General features: G+C 41.4%; 2 protein-coding genes across 2 annotated transcripts; one reads left to right on the top strand and one right to left on the bottom strand.

Moving 5' to 3' along the window:
• Window positions 1-210: 210 nt before the first annotated feature.
• Window positions 211-15722, bottom strand: arsb (arylsulfatase B). The gene is made up of 10 exons (XM_080755337.1): window positions 15385-15722; window positions 14555-14632; window positions 12053-12239; window positions 9492-9682; window positions 8311-8411; window positions 7505-7611; window positions 6267-6510; window positions 4132-4202; window positions 3683-3796; window positions 211-3432 (listed from the first exon to the last, which is right to left on the bottom strand). The coding sequence occupies exons 1-10, from the start codon at window positions 15568-15570 to the stop codon at window positions 3173-3175; spliced, it is 1539 nt and encodes a 512-aa protein (XP_080611463.1). The 5' UTR covers window positions 15571-15722; the 3' UTR covers window positions 211-3172.
• A 4275-nt stretch (window positions 15723-19997) lies between these two features.
• LOC308309658 (uracil nucleotide/cysteinyl leukotriene receptor-like) lies at window positions 19998-22862 on the top strand (the record flags this gene model as incomplete). The annotated part of the gene is made up of 4 exons (XM_080755568.1): window positions 19998-20003; window positions 20933-21110; window positions 21626-21906; window positions 22407-22862. 4 exons carry the CDS (start codon window positions 19998-20000, stop codon window positions 22860-22862), a joined length of 921 nt encoding a protein of 306 aa, XP_080611694.1.
• Window positions 22863-23005: the final 143 nt, after the last annotated feature.

Here is a 23005-nt window from a genome sequence, read left to right as displayed (position 1 = left end):
GAATCAGTACTGCAAACGTTACGTAACCATAAGTAATTATGAATCAAAAAGGCTAAACTTAACTGCATGGAAGCATGCCAATTTCATATTGCCAGTATCATTAAAAGAAACATATTTTTATCGGCTTTGCAAATTTGTGTCATGAAAAAATACTCATAATTGGCAAACGTCATGAACAATATTTCTTCTGTTAATTATACCGTATAAAGTATACAAAAACATTTGAATTATACCATATAAAGTTTACAAACACATTTACACTAAAGAACCACAGCGGAAATAAGCTCTCCAGCTTCTTTTGACAGATATTTACTGTACATATGTATGGTTATGTAAAATATATTGTTGCTGTCAGGCAGAAACCACCTAACTCCATTTTGATTATTAATTATTTTATAAATCGTTAATATTACATGATACACCCTGGTCTGGTGTTGGTTAAAAAATAATTAAACCAATGGAAAGTATACCAGTGGATACACAAACTATCTGACAAACCAGCAAACCCGTTTAGCTATCTTTGGAAGTCTGGACTCTGGAGCACTCTGCTTGAGTTGTTGCACCCGTGACCCGACTCCAAATCAGCGGTTTAAGATAGAGTATGAAAAGTATTAAAAAGTGTGTCGACAAAAACGTCATAACTCCACTAGAGCTGGATGTTTTTTGTTTTTTTTGGAGTTGGGTGGTTTCTCTTACAGACAGCTGATATATGCATTTTAATTTTTGTATTAATAATAACCTGAATCACTCAATCAACGGCCACTTTAGGCATGGTCCACAAATGTGATAAAACAGGCACAGTACTAGGAGAAACCTTTTACATGTACTTTTTTTCCCCTTCTTAGTTTTCTTGGAAAAAGGACACTATGGCAACGATGCACAAAAACAAATTTCAGACACTTTTCTTTACCCGTAAAACTGTGATGTGACAACTATATTGCTGAGCCTTTGTAATGAAAACAACTAAACCCTGTCGCTACAGTGCTACACCCGTTTCGACTGATATCAATCGACAAGACCGCAGTGATCACTTAGGATCAGTACAATTGTTTGACGAGTATGGGCATGCTCTGCCGACTGAAAAAACCCACCGACAGGATTAAGGTTGGCGAACATGCGTTAATGTTAGGACCGCGCTGCGACATGCTTGCGGTTATGTTTAGGGGAGGGTATGAGGAGGCTTGTCATTTTCAGTAGGCTCAGTAGACCTGACTAGACCGATAAGATCGGTTAACGTGTCATCAACGCCAATCGCAGCCAGTAGGCTCCAGGCGAGCCGATCGGCTGGATAAGATCGGCGTAATAAGTAACCTACTGGGAATTATCGGTTGATTTTCGGTCGAAATGGCTAGTCATTCATACCGGTTCTCAAACCTTTCAGGTGGCGAACCAAAAGAAAGATTAGACATTTGCCGGGGACCCAAACTAGTGAAAATAGCAGATCTACAAGAACACAACAGGTCGCTTCGCACCACGTTGCAATCTTGTAGATCGGCTATTTACTTCTACCTCTTAATAAAACATTTTAATGGAATTTATTTTTTGTTTGTTAATAATAATAATTTTACATATATATAGTGGAGTCTAGCATAAATACCCCCGAGCTAGTAAGAGAGATGGCAGGGCCACCAGCACAGTGGAGTCAGAATCTGTACCCAACACTCTAAAAAGTCACAACGTCCAACAGTGCCGCCGCCTTGGCCAGGTACCGTATGTGACGCCAAGTATACTTCCCTAATTATCTCCTCACTCAGGTTGAAATGACAGCAGGTGCGTTATGCCAGGCTCGTCCTGTATTTGTTGTTAGTGGCAGAGTTGTGCAACATTATACTGTATGCCTCTTCGCTTGGCCAGTTCACACTTGTAAGAGAATTTAGTCTCAATGTGTTTTTTACTGGTTAAATAAAATAAATTATAATACATTACAGGCATTTAGCAGAATGACTTACTACTAGTGCCAACATTAGGAGTAAGCAGAAAACAATCAAACCAGTCAACAAACAACAAGATAAGTTGAGCGAGCGCCTTGTGGTTTTAGATAAAAAATATTAACCTAACGGTTAGGGTAACCGTTTGATTCCCTGGACTGGCAGGGAAACATCTGGTTGGGGAAGTTAATGGCCCCTCCCCAACACCACTGAAGGGCCATTGGGCAAGGCACTGAACCCCCAATTGTGTGTATGTGTGTGTGCGTGCGTATGAAGCAGGGTGTTCCTGAAAAAGATAATTTGTTCTCAGTGAACTTCCCCTTGGTAAATAAACTGTAAATAAACTAAAACTACCAAAACATTTACCGGTATGTAATGTCTCGAAACAAATCGAATCAGGGTGAAATCTGTCCTTTAAAAACCCAAACAATGTTGGAGCCAATTGGATCTTGAAACACATTCCAGTGTTCTGTTTGGTTTGGGTGAGTCATTCTGGACGCATGCAGACTTGCAGAGTCATTCATTTTAACAGGTCCCCGTTTTCAGATGGGGGTCCGTAAGCCAAAAACATTGTGGGGGTCCTTTGAGAACAGCTGCTCTGGTCTAGGCCAGTGGTCCTCAACCCTTTCAGGCTGTGACCCCCAAAAGATAATCATATTTGAACTGGGGACCACCCCAAAATAATCATATTTGAACTGGGGACCACCACAAAATAATCATATTTGAACTGGGGAACCCCCCAAAATAATCATATTTGAACTGGGGAACCCCCCAAAATAATCATATTTGAACTGGGGAACCCCCCAAAATAATCATATTTGAACTGGGGAACCCCCCAAAATAATCATATTTGAACTGGGGACCACCCCAAAATAATCATATTTGAACTGGGGACCACCACAAAATAATCATATTTGAACTGGGGAACCCCCCAAAATAATCATATTTGAACTGGGGAACCCCCCAAAATAATCATATTTGAACTGGGGAACCCCCCAAAATAATCATATTTGAACTGGGGAACCCCCCAAAATAATCATATTTGAACTGGGGACCCCCCACCCCGACAAGCACCAGGAATGTAGGAGTTGAGGCATATATTGTGAAAATGGCAGATCTACAAGCTCACAATGCCTCCCAGTGTAGATCTGGTGTTTTCCTCTCTTCTTTTGCCTGTTTCTTACATACATGACAGAAATCATGTGGGGATCCCCCTGGGGGTCCCGACCTACAGGTTGAGAACCTTAGGCCCAGGGTCCCCAGGCGCCCCCGGAGGGTCCGGGGTCGCAGCGGGGGTCGTCGGGGGGGAAGGTGACTGGCGCAGCGCTGCGCTGGTGGTGATGTAGGCGACGCAGCAGGTAGTCCACCACCGCAGGGTGCTGCTCCGAAACCTCCTCCCGCTCCTCAGGGTCCAAGTCCACGTCGAACAGCATGACAGGCTTCAGTGGGTCCATCCTGGGACCCGTGTCGTTGTGGCCGGGCCTCGGAAACCAGATGTCACACCCTGGAGGAAATGAGATGAGCAGGTGGTCAAGAGAGAGTGAGTGTTCAGTGTTGATTCTGACAGCAAGATAACTTTCTCTTTTACAGAGGTGATAGAGAGCTGATGTCATTATAGTGGTGACAGAGACCTGATAGACTAAACATGTCATAGTAGAGGACAGTGACCTGGTAGAGTAAATATGTCATTGTGGACAACACACATGCACATTGGACAGACAGGACACAGAGGACACACCACAGAGGACAGAGACCTGGGTATCCGGTGAGCAGCTTCCAGTTGGAGGAGCGGATGGCAGCATGAAGCGACACGTTGAAGCCAGAGCGGACCCGCTGGGCCAGTGGGGACACACTGAACCTGCCGGGACCTGTGAAGAGAGAGATAGAGGACCTGTCAGGACCTGCTTTAAAGAAATGTGCTATATAAAGAAATGGAGCGTTTTAAGACTTCTGCTTTCTGGCTGTTCAGAACAAAGGAAAAACAATGCTATGTCTAGCTTAGACAGACAATTCTCGCAAGTTCTCGCATTGCATTGTGACCCTGATATATTTAGAATAGATTTTTAGATTAATCGAAAACCCAAATAAAGGAATGAAAGTGTGTGCACACGCAAACTATGCTTGCCTGCCTTTCTTTACTTACAACAGGCCACAACATGGCTCAACTGTTGAATGAAGATCCTTAAAACGACGACAGACTTACATGGTGCGATATCATAGTAGAGGGGGTCGATGTTGTGTAACAGCTCCACTCTGGGCGACTCAAAACCTTTGCTGGAAGAAACAAGTTAACACATCATCACATCAGTAGACTCCTGGAAGACACCAGATCAATAGACTGCGTTTCACTTAAAGTAATTTTCAATCTGTCGTACAGTAAGTGAAACTACTATTCTCTCAAGTTTTCCTTGTGACACATACTTAGATCCACTAGAGTTCATGGTTACAAGTTAAAAAAAAAAAAACTGTTTCCATGATGACAGAGACAAATGTACAGCATAATGACCATTGGTCAGGAGTCATTGGCAGTGTTGCCATAATAATTATTGTGAGATAAATCAGCAACCAGGTCTATGAGAACAATCCCAAAAGAAGCAAGTAGGCCAAAACGAGCACTTCAAACTTACATAATATGCATTGGCTATTAAAAAATAATAATAATTAAAAAAATCTAAAATGTGGAATATTTGGAATAAGTTTTGACACACGAACTAACACAAATGCTCCCTGGCTGATAACACATGTTCATGAAAATATTTGAGAACCACTGGTTTAAATAATGTGAAAGCAAGCCTGAATAAGCAAGTACACTTTAGAAACAAGTCCAGCAAACAAGCAACTTTACAGAGAAACAAGCCCAAGTCGCTTATAATAAGCCAACATGGCAACACTGCTCATTGGCCAATAAACGACAATATCTCTATCGTACGGCATACTATAGCGCGCCGTTTTTCATCATTTTTGAGGATTTGAAAAAAATGACGAAATGACAAAAACGATGGGTTATAGCCCATGTTTTTTGAAATTTTGAAAAATAAAGTTAGCCTCGTTTCTCATCATTTTGGACCGTGGGCTATAGCCCATATCGTACGGCATACTATAGCGCGCCGTTTTTCATCATTTTTTAAGATTTGAAAAAAATGACGAAATGACAAAAACGATGGGTTATAGCCCATGTTTTTTGAAATTTTGAAAAAAAAAGTTAGCCTCGTTTCTCATCATTTTGGACCGTGGGCTATAGCCCATATCGTACGGCATACTATAGCGCGCCGTTTTTCATCATTTTTGAGGATTTGAAAAAAATGACGAAATGACAAAAACGATGGGTTATAGCCCATGTTTTTTGAAAATTTGAAAAAAAAAGTTAGCCTCTTTTCTCATCATTTTGGACCGTGGGCTATAGCCCATATCGTACGGCATACTATAGCGCGCAGTTTTTCATCATTTTTGAAGATTTGAAAAAAATGACGAAATGACAAAAACGATGGGTTATAGCCCATGTTTTTTGAAATTTTGAAAAATAAAGTTAGCCTCGTTTCTCATCATTTTGGACCGTGGGCTATAGCCCATATCGTACGGCATACTATAGCGCGCCGTTTTTCATCATTTTTGAAGATTTGAAAAAAATTACGAAATGACAAAAACGATGGGTTATAGCCCATGTTTTTTGAAATTTTGAAAAAAAAAGTTAGCCTCGTTTCTCATCATTTTGGACCGTGGGCTATAGCCCATATCGTACGGCATACTATAGCGCGCCGTTTTTCATCATTTTTGAGGATTTGAAAAAAATGACGAAATGACAAAAACGATGGGTTATAGCCCATGTTTTTTGAAATTTTGAAAAATAAAGTTAGCCTCGTTTCTCATCATTTTGGACCGTGGGCTATAGCCCATATCGTACGGCATACTATAGCGCGCCGTTTTTCATAATTTTTGAAGATTTGAAAAAAATTACGAAATGACAAAAACGATGGGTTATAGCCCATGTTTTTTGAAAATTTGAAAAAAAAAGTTAGCCTCGTTTCTCATCATTTTGGACCGTGGGCTATAGCCCATATCGTACGGCATACTATAGCGCGCCGTTTTTCATCATTTTTGAAGATTTAAAAAAAATGACGAAATGACAAAAACGATGGGTTATAGCCCATGTTTTTTGAAATTTTGAAAAAAAAAAGTTAGCCTCGTTTCTCATCATTTTGGACCGTGGGCTATAGCCCATATGTGGTTTATAAAGCTTTTTTTAATATAGCTTGTTTTTTACTCTTTTTCAGATAAACCTTTTTCTGTTGGCTCCAACGTGTGTTAATTAGTTAATTAGTTAACGAGCTCTCTCCTCACCTGATGGTGTTCCACACGTCGAAGCCGTCCAGTGGCTTCGTGCCATTGGTGGTTCCTCCTGCCACACCCACCAGCGTGGGCAGCCAATCAGAGATGTGGATGAGCTCGCGGCTGACACGCCCGGGCCGCTGCAACAGCGGGCTGGCCACAAAGGCCACGCCCCTGACTCCACCCTCCCACAGCGACCACTTCCTGCCTCTCAGCGGCCAGTTGCTTCCTCCGAACAGAGTCTGGCCACCGTTATCTGTCAAACACACACACTGTCTGTCATCATTCCAAACATTATCTCTCATTCAAAATATTTTCTGTTCATCAAAATAGTATCTCTAAATCAAAACATGATCCAATAATCAAAACATTATCTGTTATGCCGTTACCATAGGCGGGATCGTGAGGGCAGTGCCAGAGAAATGTGCGAAATAAGCAGAGAAGAGTCACATCGACCCGAGACGGACGTGATGGCCTCCACCTCCATATCTGTAGTCTAGCCTCGCTCTAGGTTGAGGACAATTGCCCGGAGGATTATTATTATTAGCGTGAGCTTGGATTCATGTTTTATTATAAAATAAAGAATACATTAAGCTCCCAAACATTGTAGGATCGATTAGGATTTTAAGATTTTGGCCATCGTTGAAGTCAACGAGAGGGAAGCTTTTTACTGACGGACGGACCACTTCCGGTTTATCTTCTAGCAATGGAGACACTGATAGACAGTAGATAGAGCGATCTCAAACTGGATCATTATAAAATATTAACTCAATCTGTGCCAGGTTCGAGATTTCATATCAGCATTTGAGCCACGGACCACCATTTGATGAGATTTAGCCTCTCAGACACAAAACTAAAGAATATTTTGTCATCATTGGATAAGGTTTTCAATTCCATGATATATTTTGATGTTGGTACCATAGGAGAATAACAGGCATACATTGATCAAAATAACAATTCTCTAATTATGTAAACGTCTTGTCAAATTTAACTCTTGAGAGCGTAAAATGAAACCATTTGGTTTCCATAAGAGTTAAAGTTCTATAAGGGTCCATTTGGTTACCAACTCTCCATCATTTAGCTGAGGACCACGTGGAACCCCCTCAAGGACAAGGACCACTGGTGGTGCTGGTTGAAAACCACTGCATTATAGATTAAATTAACAGTTGGGCTGACACAGAATGCCGCTTGACCACTTAGCATCATGATCTGCCATCTTTGCGATGCAGATTTTTTGTTTTATATTGTACCTGTAGAGAAGACCAGTATAGTGTTGTTCCAGAGACCTTCCTCCATCAGGCTGTGTGTGATGTTTCGTACTGCCTCGTCCATGGCACTCACCATGCCTGCATACTGTCTATAATAGTATATATAAACATTATAATTATAACATAGAACTAATGTTTTCTCGTCCATGGCAGTCATGATGCCAGCATACTGTCTATATAGGATGTGTTTCGTCCGATGTACTAACAGACGGACACCATACGCAAAACCTTAACCTAAACCTAACATCGCAGGGAAGCCACAGGTTAGTTTTAACCTGCCACGCATGTCGGGAGTCACGGGTTAGTTTTATGTCGCTTTCTCACCTCAACGTCGGTGTAGCCTCGATGCAATTGGGGGGTGAAGTTGCATCATTCTTTATAATTTTTATTTGCTGCGTTTGATTTCACACTGCACTTTGTTAACCGCAGCAGGGAACCACAGCAGGGAACTGTATCAATGTGTTCAATTCATAAACTACACAGTGAAATCTGCTGTGTTAAAATTATACTTCGAGTAAAGGTGGTTGCACACTGGACACGTTTTTCGGAAAACCGATGGAGAAACGCCGCTAGAAATCAGAAAACCCTGCTTGGTGTGTGGGGACCTTAATAGTTAGAAAATAAATTGAGGGTATTGTGGATGTGTCGGGGACTGGACGTTACTGTGTGTGTGTGTGTGTGTGTGTGTGTGTGTGTGTGTGTGTGTATGTGTGTTTAGTAGTGGATCGCTACAACTTCACCAACTTGTTTTTAAATACTACTACTACTAATAATAATAATAATAATACCTGCGGTGATAGTCCTTTATGAAGCTATAAGGAGCTACATATCGTTCTGGAACCTGTAGTGGAGCGTGCACCGCCTGCAGCGCTACGTACATGAACAACGGCTAAAACAAACACAAACAAAACAAAACATAAAAACTGATTGATTTCACAATATATTTTTAAATTCTTATCTAACAATTTTGTAACCCATTTTTTAACCCGCTGCCAATTGCCTGAGCTGTAATCCTGGGGGCTACTCTCCCTCTGCCAACCTGGGGAGAGCCCCAAACTGAGCTCATGCTTCTTTCAATGTATGAGTGAGCAGGCCGATCACCTGACAGGGGTGAGTTTACCCGTTATTTCAACCAGTTCCTTTCCCACCCAGGGGGAGGCAGTGTAGGATTACTGCATGTTTTTTGTGAGGGTACCTACCTACTCTATTGATTTCACAATATAAAATAAAGTCACTCACACATTGCAATAGAGGTCCTGTTCATTTCGTAGACTAAAACATAACGTTTGTCGATTAGCTTTTTTCACTGAGGAAAACTACAACTATGATAACGCCTGTGCAGTCTCCAAGGCTGTAACTAAATATATTGATCATTTCGTCAAAAAATTTAATATATTGATAATTGTAGTCAACAAATAAAAGAAGAAGAGATCAAGTCATTTTAAGTCATTTTATGCTTAGCTGCGTGTGGGTGTCGCGCTACGAAGATAGAAGTTCGAGTCACAGGGATGTTGTGAGCTTGTAGAACGGCTATTTTCGGCATACTGTAGGATCTATTGAGTCTATTTAGTCATATTTTAGTCATCTGGAATCTTTTAGTCCAGTTTTAGTCAACTAAATATCATGAGATTTTAGTTGACCAATTCTATAGTTGATTTTGTTGACAAAAACATATTTTGGCGGGCCGTGATGGCGTCATAATGGCTGATTTTACACTTGGTCGCATGCTGAAAATAGCTGATCTACTGTGTGTGTGTGGGCGTGTGTGCATGCATGCATGCGTACCTTCTTGTGGGGGTGTTTGGGTATGATGCTGACCACTCGGTCAGAGAACAGTGCGTGTGTGTGTGTGTTTGTGTGCGTGCGTACCTTCTTGTGGGGGTGTTTGGGTATGATGCTGACCACTCGGTCAGAGAACAGTACGTGTGTGTGTGTGTGTGTGTGTGTGTGTGTGTGTGTGCGTGCGTACCTTCTTGTGGGGGTGTTTGCGTATGATGCTGACCACTCGGTCAGTGAACAGCTCGGTGGAATAATGTCCTTTGTAGCCGTCGGCCACCTGTTCCCCATCGCGGAGGTCCAGGGCGCAGCGCGTCACGTTCTCAGACACAATGGGACTGCAGCGAACGTGACTGAAGTAATCCTCACTGCCCGTCAAGTAGCCTGTAGTAGAAAACGTCAAAATATATAATAAGAACGTTCCCAGTTCAATTTGCAGTCTGCCTGGGTTAGTGTGGGAAGTGTCCTTGAGCAAGACACCCTTAATTGCTCCCGATGAGCAGGTTGCATGGTTTCCTCTGCCATCATTGTATGAATGTGTGTGTGTGTGTGTGTGTGTGTGTGTGTGTGTGTGTGTGTGTGTGTGCGAATATAACAATCTGTCTGTGTGTGTGTGTGTGTGTGTGTGTGTGTGTGTGTGTGTGTGTGTGTGTGTGTGTTAATCAGTGTTGGGGAAGTTACTTTTAAAAAGTAAGGCATTATAGTTATCGTTACTTATCTAAAAAAGTAATTTGTTACTTTACTTTACATGAAATTATGAAAGTAACTACTTCACTTTACTTTACTTTACTTAATAAAAATAATAATATAAAAAACGGCCGAAACCGAATACCGAATATAGGAACTTTTTTTTGAAGCTAGATCTATAAAGAATAGGGTTGGGAGACTTGGGACTTCATTAAAAAACATCTAATTAATTGGAGGCTTTGTGATGAATTCATCTCAATTAATCACATTTTAATCGCATATCAATAGGCATATTTGACCTGAGCAGTGAGCTTTTTTTCTACATAAGCATAGGCAATAAAACAAGTAGTAATAATTATAGTGATAATATTATTTATATAAAGCTTCTGAGTACTTAAAGAGGAGAACATGAGAAAACAAATAAAAACAACTTTATTAGAGAAAAACTAAGACTATAGAATAAAATAAAAATAAATAGCGATATTCCAGATGTGGCTTTGAATTTATAGGTGGTGGCATGTCTCTGACTTTTGGGAAGTGCATCGTTTTGACAGGTCTGCCTGCTGTGGACAGTGAAACCCAGACCATTAAACACGGGCAGACGCAACGATACAGTCTATCATTCATTGTTAAAGCTCCAAATGATATTCCCATTCGTCTTTGTGTCTGCCCGTGTAAACGCAGCAGCGAGTGTGAGGGGTTGGGGAACGGATGCAAAGTACATTGTGAAACTAACGTTAGCTCCCATGCTAGCTAGTAGCTTCCCTCGTCAACAGAACACCACCACAGATCGGGTGGAAGCTGCTGATATCACGTTGCTTGTGCCCGTGGATGGGAAATAAGATTTAAAAGGCTATGGAAGCGTGGATGAAAGGCAAAGCACAGATGTGTGCAAAGTTTTGTCGGATCTGCCTGTGCATTCCGTCTGCTGCAGTGCGTGTGTGTTCTGTCTGTGTTGTGAGTCTGTCACTGGCTGGCTGAATGCATAGTTAAAGAGCGTCATAAGCATGCGCCCTTCCTGCGCTGGAAGTAGCAGATCTACAAGTTATCTACCCATCGCATTGCACAGCACGTTGGGCTTGTACATCTGTGTTTCTCCCGCAGTTTAGTTGAATTATATCGATTCACAACTTTATTTGCCCCCTTCACTTCAGCAGCACAGAGACGCCTGTATGATAGACTCACGGAGCTGCATGGCCAGACTTTTTTCACTGATCACATAAGTTGACGTCATAACGCAGGTAAAGCTTGCACAATAACTATAGCGCCGTTATGGAATGGGGAAATGTAAAGCGTTAGGTTACAAGTTACTGCAAATAGTAGTTACGTTATGTAAGGGCGTTAGTCACAACACTGGTGTTAATGTAATGCACATTGTAAAGCCATTTGGATAAAAGCGCTACCATTTAGCATTTAATAATCTATTTTATTAAACTGTGAGGTTTCTCTATCAGACTCATTCAACAGATAAAGATATGGAACGATACAGGAAGATGGATATTATTATCTAACATGATGGGAGTGATGACTTATATTGTCATTAGAGGTTGAAGTTAGAATGGGTTTGTATAGGATGGGAGATCAGTGGCCTTGTGGTTAGAGTGTCCGCCCTGAGACTGGGAGGCCGGGGTTCGATCCCCGGCCGGGTCATACCAAAGACTCTAAAAATGGGACCCAGTGCCTCCCTGCTTGGCACTCAGCATCAAGGGTTGGATTGGGGGTAAGTCCCTGCGACATACTAGCGTCATGTCCAGGGGGTGTACTTGTACATCAAGCTGCCTCACGCTATAGAAACAGGAAGCAGGCTCCTGCTCTATGGGCCTCATGGCTACTTACTTACTTATAGGATGGGAGCTTAAATGAAAATCAAATATCTAAAGCAACTTAAAAACAGTTTGGGATGTTCACATAAGCCTGAAAAGACAAACATTATTTTGAAATATCCCTTTAAGCCAAGTATGAAATATGGTCATTTATTTTATGAAACAATTAAATTAATAATTAATAGATGTGGAATATGGCATGTTGTTTCTGCCAGACAGCGATGATATCAATCAGGTTACCCACCAAAGTAGGAGTCAAACCCTCTCCGGGTGGGCAGGCAGTCCTTCTTGTACATGCCCAGGTGCCACTTGCCCACCATGTGGGTGGCGTAGCCGGCCCACTGCAGCAGCTGTGGCAGCAGCACCTCGTCCATTGGCACGCAGTACGGCTGGCACGGCCAGATGATCTGGTGCTGCATGCCTGTGTGGATCTGTGTGCATGGAATAAAGCAAAATAAAATCCCAAGACTGAAAATGTAATGATGTTTTAGGCCGACCAGCTGAAGAAATCATGACATTTCTGAGACCATTCATGTTTCTGGAAGATGCTTCTAAACTTCTATTCTATTGCTATTGCAGTTTGATCAATTCATATACTCTTTCATCTTAAAATAACTAATGACATGAAAATAGCCAATCTACAAGCTAAAATGAAACCAAATGGACCCATTGGTTTCATTTTACACTCTCAAGAGTAAAAGTACTGTTAAATATCTGCATTACTTACGTTAATTTACAAGAAGTCTACACAATTATTGAATGTATAGAATGCAGCGTTAAGACAATGCTCGGGTGTCACGCTCCCGGAATAATCCATCTACATTCTACAAGCTCTCAACGCGACGACTAAAAGACTAAAACTAGACTAAAAGTAACAATTCAGATGACTAATGAAACAACAAGAGTTACAGGGGAAAAACACATTTGAGAACCACTCATCTATGAGCTGCAGTATAATCACTAATCTATAGCAATGATTACTAGAGCTGCAGTATTTAACGTAATCATCAGCTTTAAAATGCACGCTCATGGTTGTGTTGAAAACAGGAAACGCTACAAGGCCCTTATCTCGTCTGCCAAAGTAACATCTTTACAAAAGATGAACATTGCAACTTTGACTTCCCAAAATACAGTGTCACAACAACATAACCAATGAACATTAAAACACAAAGATAGTAGAAGCCTTCAGACAGTAACACTGCTATAATATATGCAAGGTTTTCTCAAAGTGGGTGCTGTGGTGCCGCAGAATACTTTGATAATATATAGAGTTTACCAATGTCACTTATGAAATGAACAATGTCACCGATACAATTATTTTAAATTGTGTATGAAGTATAAAGTTTCCTTTTCAATCGGTTCTAATGGAAGCCTTCTTGGCTGTTGGAACCCGAGGTTACGAAGCGGTCTATGGAAATAGTTAGCTCCTGCATGCGGCAGGACTTAGCTGGGCCTATTTATAATGTTCCTAATATTCCTCTTATACTCAGAAAGACGTGGTGGGTTGGAATCCACTGTGGCGCATCCGGCTTTTACGGGTGTCTGTGCGAACTGTTGTAAAAAAATGATTGGCTACTCTAAACGTTGGCTTTCAAAGATCTTGGTCTCAGGTTACTCCTGTAAAAACATTTTTTTAATCCACAGCACCACCTGAATTACAAAAAGTAAATCTTTCCCCTTGAGATACAATGTAACGAGGAAAACTGGTCAGAATATTTGATTCCATTATAGGACAGACTGAAAATAACTTGTATACTTGTCATTTAACCACTTAATCCAGCATTCTTATTATGGGGGAACATTCGCCAAAAACGAGCAGAAACGTGACGCGATGTGAGATTGTAGATCGGCTATTTTTTGGTAAAGAGACTTAGGTCGCCTTCACACCAGAAAGCTTTACTGCGATTAAAACGAATCCTGCTGCACATTGTCGGAAAGTGTGCTTCGTTTGGCAGGTGTGAAGCCTCATTCGAATCCTAATGTGCATCAAAGAACCGCATTCTACTTCAACCAAAAACGGCGGTTTCGCTGCGCTTCCAATCACACTTGATTTCGATTAGGTGCAGGTGTGAATGCAATCCGCAGCAAATAAAGGAAATTAAGCAAACAATGTGGCAGGTGAGGAGCTAAACACAGTTGGAGACAGAGAATGCATATTATACGCAGCGCAAAGATGTCTCGTTACCGTGGATAGACGTGGTCAAATGAGGAGAGGAGACCGAAGCCCTGATCTAAATATGAGGACATAAATCAATTGCTTAAGGAAACACATAAAAACACTGCCTAGAATCCCAACTTCTCTGCCAATTCGCATCGAGTCTAACGAAGTATTTGGTGTGAATGCGACCTTAGTGTAGTGTAGTGTAGATTGAAACCGATGAAAGTGCAACTCAAGTCTGTTTTACTGTCTCTACTCTCTAGACTCTCTGAGTGACATTGATGAAATTACGAAAGCATATGATTTATATGAATGTGGGATTGCATGTGGTTTGCGGTTATGGGGTGGGGAGGGGTGGGTGTGTGTGTTGCAGCATAGTCGGAGGTAGTAGACAGTAGTCTGGCTAAGTATTGTTGTGTCACGGGCCGGCACCATAGTGCCCACTTTGAGAAACCCTGATCTACATGTAAAAAATAATATGCACAATTGCACATACTGTATGGTTTAGGCCATTTTATTTTAATTCTCTCTTATTCTTAATTATTCTTTCAGTAATAAACTAGTAATTAAGATAAATTAATTAATCACCTGGTATCTTCCAGTCATCAGCTGGTTTCTGGAGGGGGTGCACAGAGGTTGGACATAGTAGTTCTCCAGTCGGACGCCCTGTTGAGTGGAGAGCGAGAGAGAGAGAGATTACTTATTATAGTATACGTAAATAAAATAAAATGAACAACTACAAACTGAAACATTACAATGGATTTACAAAAGAAATAAAAATGTAGAGACAATGTCCTTTGTTTGTGTCAAACATCTTTAAAAAAAAACCCCCAAAGAAATAGCAGATCCACAAGCTCATCACGGTGCAAAGAAAGAAAGAAAGTTACTATACCGGTATGTTTACCCAGGGTAACTGGACTAAGCTCAAGAACTTGCATGTGAGCTTGTAGATCGGCTATTTTCCAACATATTTTATGTTACTGGTTATGGCGTAGTTAGATTATTAATAACAATTAAAAACCTTGTCAGACAGATAGTCCAGTTGTGGACAGAGAGTCTGCTGTGGACAGCAGTGGTGAAAAGTAATAAGTACATTTAATTAAGTACTGTATATAACAATTTTGAGGTATTTGAAGTTTACTTGAGTATTTCCAATTACCAAATTCCAATTTACTTCTACTCCACTACCTCTCGGATCCAAATATTGTATTTACTCCACTACAAATTTGAAAACTTACTAGTTACATTGTAGATTTTGATTATTACAAAAACATACATTAAACACTTGACTTTTACTTGACAATGGTTGACAGAAAGTCCAGGTGTAGTGTTTATTATACCTTTTCAGACAGAGTACAGGTGTAGTTTTACCTTCTGAGACAGAACGTCCAGCTGTAGTGTTTTGTTTATTCATTTACCTTCTCAGACAGGGCGTCCAGGTGTGGGGTGTTTATCTCAGACTGGTGGAAGCCCACATCGTTCCAGCCCAGATCATCCGCCAGAATGAACACTATGTTGGGCTGAGGAGTCACCGCTGAACACACACTCTCCTCCAACAACAACAACACCACAACCGAAGCGGCACATAAAAACATTCTGAACATGAAATGAAGAAAATCAAAGAAGAAGAAAGAAAATCTACTTTTAGATTAGGAAGTCATTTCAGTTTAACTTAATTGTTCTCCGAATAAATATGCAGTAAAAAACTAAAACAGGAACAAACGTGATGCAACTGAGTCATATCTAAAGTTAAAGGGTAACAATAACATCTTCTAAGGGTAACATCCACATCCATACTGCAGCTGCTTCCTGGTAGTTGAACTGTTGAAGACATCGGGGAAAAGCAGGGCGGCCAATCAGAAGCCACTGCTGGTTCACGTCACGTGATAAATGTAAGGGATCCCCCGAGAGAGAGAGAGAGAGAGAGAGAGAGAGAGAGAGAGCGAGAGCGAGAGCGAGAGCGAGAGCGAGAGCGAGCGAACGACAAGTCAGTCAGTCAGTCAGTCAGTCAGACAGACAGACAGACAGACAGACAGACAGACAGACAGACAGACAGACAGACAGACAGACAGACAGACAGACAGACAGACAGACAATATTATTGTTATTAATTACCCTTGTTGTTTTTGTCAGTTTTTTTCTTCTCCTTCTCTCCTTCGCCAAAAATAGCAGTTCTGGCTGAACCGTGCAGTCGGTTTTCGCAAAACTTGGCAATATGATAGGGCCATGCCAAATTAACGGTGAGGAGAAGTTTGTATGTAAAAAAAAATGAAGCCTCCATGAGCAAATTAATATTGTAGAAGGCATGGCTTCAAACGGAAGGAGGGGAAAAAAGTTCTGTGCGTCTTCCTCATGCACTTAATGTGGATGCTATGGCTTGATTGGTACAGTGTCTACCTTGTCAGTCTGAAGGTTGCTAGTTCAAACCAAACCTCATAGGCCTTATAGCCTACACTTAAATTGCTTTGACCAAAACACAGAATTAAAGATGGAGTGCCATGATTTTTTTCCCACCCTAAAATATGATCACCAGGTATTATTATATAAGGAGGATTTCTTTTTTTTTTCAAAACAGTGTTTGTTACAATGTAGTTGTACATTGTTATGTGACCACGCCCACCAGTTAATTAAGTATGCCTGGTTTGCCTGGTGGGTGGTGATGGGGGGGGGGGGGGGGGGGGGGGTGATCCACCTGAATTGAAGCCCCACAGCTGTTGTATGATGGAGGGGTTAGGGGAGGGGATGATATTGTGATGTCACTATATCACTGTTTTTTTTTTCATTGGCACGTTTGACTGTCAAGGTTTCAGCCTCCAGGAAGAAACCCTAAATACAAATCATTGCACATAACAACCACACCAAGTAGACTACTGTCACCTCATAATGAAGTACTGAAAAACTGGAACACGGCACTACATCTTTAAGTATTAATTAATCCATGTGCACTTTTTAATCCAGTGATTTATAGTAAGCAGGAACAATACAAGGTAATACATACCGTGTACATAGAAATAGTCCGTAAGAATCATAAGCAAGCTAAGAACCTCATATCTGTCTAACAGTAGATTATCTGTGCAGTGAAGCTATGAGTATACATAGCCCAGTGCTGTGCTAAAATGTTTTAATAGGAAGGCAAACCTGAGGCACACAAGGATCCATACAGGGGAAAACCTCTTACTTACAAAGTTTGTGGTAAAAGCTTTATTGCTGTCCTCTAAAAACCACATATCATATACAAAAGGCTCACAAAGGCATTTACTTGTACAGTTTGTGGTAAAGGCTGTAGTCATAGTAATTAACTAAAAAGACACACAAGGACTCACACAGGGGGAAACACCATTTACTTGTAACTTGTGTGGTAAAGGCTGTAGTGTAATGGGTCATCTAAAAACACACATGAGGACTCATAGCAGCCCTGTGTCCTTACTCATGTTTTGAAACAATCTCCTGTGAATCAGTTAATTGGACCTGGACATTAATTATTTTCCAACATTGCACCTGTTGAGCCCTTAATTATTTCATCACCCCTGTGCCAGATGTCATCAGGTAAACACCCGTCTGGACACTTCTGAGACAGCGGCAAGAAAACACAAAGCTCCGCCCACTCTTTTAGAAGCCAATCATATCACCTCCCCAATAGGAAGGACCACCTTCCTTAATTGACCACCAACCTTAATTGTTTACACCCACTTTTTGCAACGAAGGCTGAGAGATTGCATTATTCTCCAGTTGAGTGTTTGATTCACTGGTAATTGTCCAGGTGCTGGAGCTCGCAAACAACCTGACACAGGGGATGACATTGACAAACAAAATGTCTTAAATGTGAAGAAATATTTAAAAAATCATGCACAATTAGTAATAAAACAGATTGTTAGAATACAAGGTAGTTGTCATACACACACAGCTGATGATAGTGACATGCTACTATAGTGAACATGACGCTGTCATGACGCTGACATGATACTAAAATAATGCCGACATGATATGACGATACTGACATGACACTGACCATGATACTGACCAGATATACTGACCAGATATACTGACCATGATACTGACATGATGCTGACCATGATGCTGACATGATATACTGACCAGATATACTGACCATGATACTGACATGATACCGACCAGATATACTGACCATGATACTGACATGATGCTGCCATAATAATACTGACCATGATGCTGACATGATATACTGACCAGATATACTGACCATGATACTGACATGATACCGACCAGATATACTGACCATGATACTGACATGATGCTGCCATAATAATACTGACCATGATACTGACATGACGCTGACATGATACTAAAATAATGCCTCACATGATATGACGATACTGACATGACACTGACCATGATACTGACCAGATATACTGACCAGATATACTGACCATGATACTGACATGATGCTGCCATAATAATACTGACCATGATACTGACATGATACTGCCATGATGCTGACATGATATTGACATGATACTGACATGATACTGACCATGATACTGACAAGATATTGGCATGATACTGACCATGATATTGATATGATGCTGACATGATATTGACATGATATTGACATCATACTGACTATGATACTGGCCATGATACTGACCATGATACTGACATAATAATGACTGATATGATGCTGACATGATACTGGCACACTATGACATGATACTGACATGATACTGTGACAGGGCCTGTCAGAGCCCTGTTAGAAACTTGTCACGTAACAGGGATGTAAGGCCCTGTCCAATCAGGCACTCCACACTGTGTGACAGGGCTGGTACCATTAAAGAGCTAAATGCCAACATACAGTAGCATATACTGGCTTGTGCGCTTGTAGTTCTGCTATTTTTTACAGAGATATCTCACTCCTCTCCACTGACAGGTCATCGGTCAGTGTGCTGGCACCTTCATTAGTAGTAGTGGTACTCGAGTGATGTTCAGTCCAGGCTTGAAATCAGTCTCTCACGCACGCACGCAAACATTCAGGATTCCAATTCCAAAATAGCAAGAACTAGCAGATCTACACGTACAAGTAGGTATTGCCCCCAAGACCAACATCTTGAGAGATTAATATCACTTTACTGTATCTATATTGCACTTTGAATGCATTCACACTTTCTCCTGCCAATGTTGTCTGCTTTCTTTACTTTTTGATGTTTTTAAAAGGCTCTGCCTCTTTTTTTTTAATGTGTCTATTGTCTTTAAATGTGAAGCACCATGAGTAAAAAAGTGCATTTTGAATACCGCACTTTTACTTGTAACTGAGTATCTCTATTTTGCAGTATTGATACATTTGAGTACTATTCCCACTACTGTCCACATCCAAGGTCACGCAGGGACCTTAAATGCAAATGGTATTTCAGTTCCAGCCATGAGCCATTCATCCATTAATTCATTACATAATTTAGTATAATAACCGTTCTCCGTAAACAACTGAGGTAACGTTACATCAGACTACAGCATGGGTTACATTGATGAGGCTGCAATATGCCATTATATAATAGTTTCACATGCACTGTTTTCTCAAGGAGGAATATATACATGAAGTAGTGGTCCGTCCAGTAAAGGTTACTGGAAAGTTCCAGACATTTCAGTAGGCTACTTTGTGAGGTCTGTGAGAGAACCAAAGACTCCTGAAATCAATAGAGGTAAGTGAGATCGTTATGATTATGATTAATTATTGAATGAATAACTTTTTTTTTTTTTTTTTAATCTGTTCTCTACTCACAAGTCATTAAAATCTAAGCCTAGTTCATAATACATCTATTTCAGTGTGTGAAGCTTTGTCTGCACTCAAGGACCCCACACAGGCTAAGGGTTGCCCACCTGCCCCTGGCAGGTAAATACAACTTTCAGGAAGGGGGAGTTTGCCTTCAGGTTGCCCAATGGCCAACGGGCAAGTGCGTTTGAGTGGAGAAGCAACTGTGTTTAGTTCACTATAAACAGCGGCTGTATGTGGTATATTTAAAATGAGTCAGACTGAATAGCTATTGAGATGTTTGGCATAAAAATGGAGGTATGCCCATATCTCACAGCATGTGTATGTGATCATACAATTAATCACTATTTTACTTTTCGCCCAAGTGGGCATGACCTTTGGGCAAGTAAAACATGGCCAGTAATTGCTCGGCAGGCAAGTGCCCCTGCAGAGACCTGAGAAGAATGTCTCCCATGTGTGCTCTGTTGCCTGCAACAACATCTAGTAAAGTAATAATTCACGCAAGACCAAAGTCCTGACTGTAGGTGGTGGTGTGTGGTCCTATTGGCCCGGCATCATGTCTGGTATACACAATAAAATAATATGAATATGAATATAACGTGGGGAGGACTGCCCTCTGTTGTGAGTGTAAGAAATTCAACGTTTGAACTGAATATTATCTCATTAATATATAATTCCTGAGTATTATCCATTTCCCTCTTTAAGCACAAGTACTTAATAACTAAGTACATTTAGTTAAGTGCTATACTTAAGTAATATTTTGAGGTATTTGTACTTTATTTACTTTAGTATTTCAAATTTCCAAAACTTTTGCTTCTACTTCACTACATCTCAGAGACAAATATTGTACTTTTACCCCACTACATTTATTTAAAAACTTTAGTTACTAGTTACTTTGATTATTACAAAACATACATTCATTGATCAATCAGATCAAGTCTCAGTAGCATTATTCCATCTAGGGAGAGTTTAACCCATTTTGGGCGGGAACCCATTTTGGTGTTAGCATTATCTGCTATTTTTGAAAAATCGAAGAGCAACTGACGTAGAAGACAGAATCTGATCTCAGGTCAGAATGGAAAACTGTCAGGATGTAGAAGACATTTTTTAAATCTGATCTCAGGTCAGAATGGGTAAATCCAACAACTCAAATCTACTCTAGTGCACGTGCTCAACAGGTCACTTCAACATGAAACCACTATGACTCTCTATTCTTGCCCTGACAGACCACTATTGGTTCTCCTGCCAACATGGAGCCAATACACATCAGCATGCCCGTGCTGTTCATCTCCCCGAGATCCATTAACCTCAGCCTGGGACAGCAGACTGTGTATGAGGGCTGCAAACACATGCCAACCGCCTTCATCTGGTACCTGAGCCTGCAGACCATCAACATGTTTCTAGGTACTGTACCAATTTACTTTATTGTACATTTGAGTTTTGGTTTTTTTGTATTTCAAATAGAAATACAGTTTATTGTACTTTTGACTCAATTACATTTCTAGGAAGTGACCTTGGGACAGAAATGTTAAATATAGCCTATTAAGAATTAACCACTTAAATATCGCAAAAATATATATAAGCTCCGGGGCCCGTCGGCCTCCCGTTCGTGGTCTTTTTATTTTTGTATTTTTGAGTGGTGCAACCATTCCCTTACGGAGCTATGTGTGTGGGTAGCACAGTACAGTAGAGGGTACAGTAGAGGGACCACCACACGGTAATTCTGTCATTTCTCAACCGTTTCGGACCCGGCCCCGAAACTGGGGGCCCGTGTTTGAGGAGCGCTAGCCCTTCCTATGCCCAGCTTTGTGTGTCTGTGTGTACCACAAAAAATATTTGATTGGCTGAGCACGAAATGTGACGTATGATGATAAGAGCACCTGAGTTGTACTGTAAGATACTTTGTCCACCCCTGCTAGGTCTCCCGGCGAACATCATGGTGCTGTGGCTCATTCTCAGGAACAAGCGGGACGGGTCCACCTCGGACATCTTCTTCCTACACCTGGCGGTGGTGGACATCATCTTCTGCGTCACCATTCCCCTGGAGGTCACCACGCTGGTCTTCCTGACCACCAGCAGCACCTGGTACGTCCTCAGCTTCGTCTACGGCATCAAGGACTCCTCGCCCATATTCCTCTCCTGCATCTGTCTCGACCGATACGCGGCCGTGCTCCACCCCATCAAATTCAACGAACTGAAGGTGATATAGAGAGAGAGAGAGGGGGTGTTACAATTTAAGACGAGAGCTTCATTTCAAAGGGCATTGCGTAATTTGCGTTAAGTCAACATTGAAAAGTATACATGCATTTCAGTTTGTGGAATGGACTGACAACGGAGGTGCAAATCAGCCCGGACGTGAATTATTTTAGGAACCGGTATAAAAATATGGTTGGGTTGTAAATACATTTTCGGAAAAGTGTGGAAAACGTGTGATAATTATCAGTGAGTTATGTTATCACAACATTGGTGTTGAAAATTGTTGCCATCCATCCATGCATCATCCATCCATCCATCCATCCATCCATCCATTCATTCATTCATCCATCCATCCATCCATCCATGCATCATCCATCCATTCATTCATCCATCCATCCATCCATTCATTCATTCATCCATCCATCCATCCATCCATGCATCATCCATCCATTCATTCATTCATTCATTCATTTATTCATCCATCCATCCATCCATCCATCCCAGGACCGCCAGCACAGGGCCGGCCTGGTCGCATCGGTGTGGATCATCACGCTGGCCTACGCCACTGCCAAGTGCGTGGGGACCATCGTGGACTTCGAGACCTCCGTCTACTCCGCCATGCTGCTCGCCGTGTTCGCCTTCATGGTGTTCTGCAACATCTCCATCCTCTGGGCTCTGCGGCAGTCCGGGCCAGGCCGCGACGAGATGCACCCGGTCAAGAAGAGAGCCTTCAAGATGGTCATCATCATCCTGGCCATCATAGTCTGCCACTACCTTCCGCTCGTGGCGCTGCTGCCTTTCAAGAGCTACTTTACCCCTGACGTGCACGAGTGCTACGTTCGCTACTTCTGCTTTGGCCTGATGGACATCAGCAGTAGCATCCAGCCTGTGCTCTATCTGTCCAAGGACAGGCTGACGTGCCACTCTGGACTGTGTTGCAAAAGTAAGCAACAAGACTGAGTTCAATAAAGGAAGGATCAAGTTAAAGGAGAGTTCCGCACAACAAGTTTTTTACCTGAATTCTGATGATAATGTATGTATAAACCCCTATTAGTTGCGAAAAAATATATATACAGGACGCTGAGGCTTTAAGAAAGGATATA

The sequence above is a fragment of the Protomyctophum bolini genome (genome assembly GCF_963924005.1).
Source record: "Protomyctophum bolini genome assembly, chromosome: 22".
Lineage (NCBI taxonomy): Eukaryota > Metazoa > Chordata > Actinopteri > Myctophiformes > Myctophidae > Protomyctophum > Protomyctophum bolini.
Note: the sequence above shows the minus strand (reverse complement) of the source record. Positions and strands in the feature narration are given on the sequence as shown.

What these genes read in the sequence shown, in the direction of transcription:
- arsb (XM_080755337.1), bottom strand. Translation starts at nt 15,570, where the DNA reads ATGTTCAGAATGTTTTTATGTGCCGCTTCGGTTGTGGTGTTGTTGTTG. An exon ending in AGGGTTTGACTCCTACTTTG is followed by an intron (nt 9,683 to 12,052) that starts GTGGGTAACCTG and finishes TTTCTACTACAG; the next exon opens with GCTACTTGACGGGCAGTGAG. An exon ending in GCAAACACCCCCACAAGAAG is followed by an intron (nt 8,412 to 9,491) that starts GTACGCACGCAC and finishes TGTTTGTTTTAG; the next exon opens with CCGTTGTTCATGTACGTAGC.